Below are 1,424 nucleotides of genomic sequence, written 5' to 3'. Positions count from 1 at the left end.
CATTTATTTAGTCGTTGGCACCTTGCCTGGTACAGTTCTAGCTTCAGCTCAAAGAAAGATGGTCAGTTATTAGGAGGGGAGGATGCGTGTTAGTCTCCTCTTGTGGTTGGTAGGGTTTCATGTTTTTCTTTATCCAATGTGAGAACTTTGAGATCTTGGTGCAGGCTCGTGGAGGTGTCCCATTAGCATTTCCATAGGAGATAATGCCTTGGGCTACATTGTTACACACAAGGGGGCCTCCGGAGTCTCCCTGTAATAGAGAAGGAAGAGGACTGAGTTTGTGATCCTTCTTGCTCTGGCTTCCATACCAAGGAGGACCCCAAGAGTGTACCCCAAGTGTCTTCTGAGAGATGAGTGATTAATACTGTCTGATGGTAGAAAATCAGAGAGCAGAGCAGGTCCCTGCAGGCCTTAGGCTGCTAAGTAATGCGCATGGATGTTGTTACTGGTTCGGGACAGCCTCTATCATGTCCTGTAACATCCTCTCCTGATGAAGGTGTGAGATTAAATTAGCCCCAGGCCACTGTGTAAGGACCTGATAGCAGGGGGAGGATGGGCCAACTGAGCAAAGGTGAGTGCTAGTTCTGGGATGCCACCTGACTATAATTGCTTCAGACTGAGGGAATACAGATTCTAAAAGCCTGTGCCCTGAGATTGGGCATCCTACTATAAACTCCTGCCTCCAGGGGGCAGTATTCACAGAGACTTCTTGGTTTAAGAAGCACAGGTCCTTGTGATTTGTGGAATACAACCCTCCTCTTTCCCCAGGGAGCAATCACAGCCTGATATGCAAAAGAGTTCCTTGTTTGAGTCCTGGTTCAGGATTTTCCCCAAACTTCCATCTTCTCAGAGCCTGGAGAGATAGATGATCAAATCTTACCTTAAAGGAAGAACTTATCATCTTTGGGTCTCCCACGCAGATCTGACTGACACTGTTGTAGTAACCTTCTAAGTGGGACTCACACATTTGGTCTTCCTGCACTGTCAGCTCCACCTCCTGCAGTGTTTTTGGGTATTGGCCCTTTGGGGTCCTCCGTCCCCAACCAGCCACATCACACACCTGTCCTGGCTTTACATGGGACCTGCCCTTGGGCAGCTTGAGGGGCTTCACCGCTGTAGTCAGCTTGGCTTTTCTCTGCAGCTGATGGGAGACAAGCAAGAGAGTCCAGCTGACCAATGGCCTTCTGGATCTAGATTTTCATGATGATCAGAAAGGAAAGGAGGGATGGGGAATGTCCAAGAAAGAGAGGCTTATTCTGTAGGAAGGAGATAGAAGCAGCGAGGAGGTAAGACTTACCTGTAATAACATGATATCTTTGGAGAAATTCTTAGGATTATAGCCTGGGTGGGGGATGGCTTTTTTCACAGGGATGACCTGCTGGGTCTTCTCCCGTTCCTTGATGTTGTGGGCACCGAGGGTGACA

The 1,424-nt window shown here is 48.5% G+C and overlaps 1 protein-coding gene across 1 annotated transcript; it reads right to left on the bottom strand.

The window, feature by feature from the left end:
- On the bottom strand, nt 1–1,423 carry LOC105992458 (granzyme B-like; the record flags this gene model as incomplete). The annotated part of the gene is made up of 3 exons (XM_013025320.1): nt 1–250; nt 881–1,141; nt 1,298–1,423. Coding segments are annotated over 3 exons (594 nt in total), but the record flags the coding sequence as incomplete, so codon positions are not given.
- Between the last annotated feature and the right edge of the window lies 1 nt (nt 1,424).

This window comes from Dipodomys ordii, unplaced genomic scaffold, assembly GCF_000151885.1.
Source record: "Dipodomys ordii isolate 6190 unplaced genomic scaffold, Dord_2.0 Scaffold84, whole genome shotgun sequence".
Lineage (NCBI taxonomy): Eukaryota > Metazoa > Chordata > Mammalia > Rodentia > Heteromyidae > Dipodomys > Dipodomys ordii.
The sequence above is the reverse complement of the archived record's forward strand: the minus strand, read 5'-3'. Positions and strand labels throughout refer to the sequence as shown.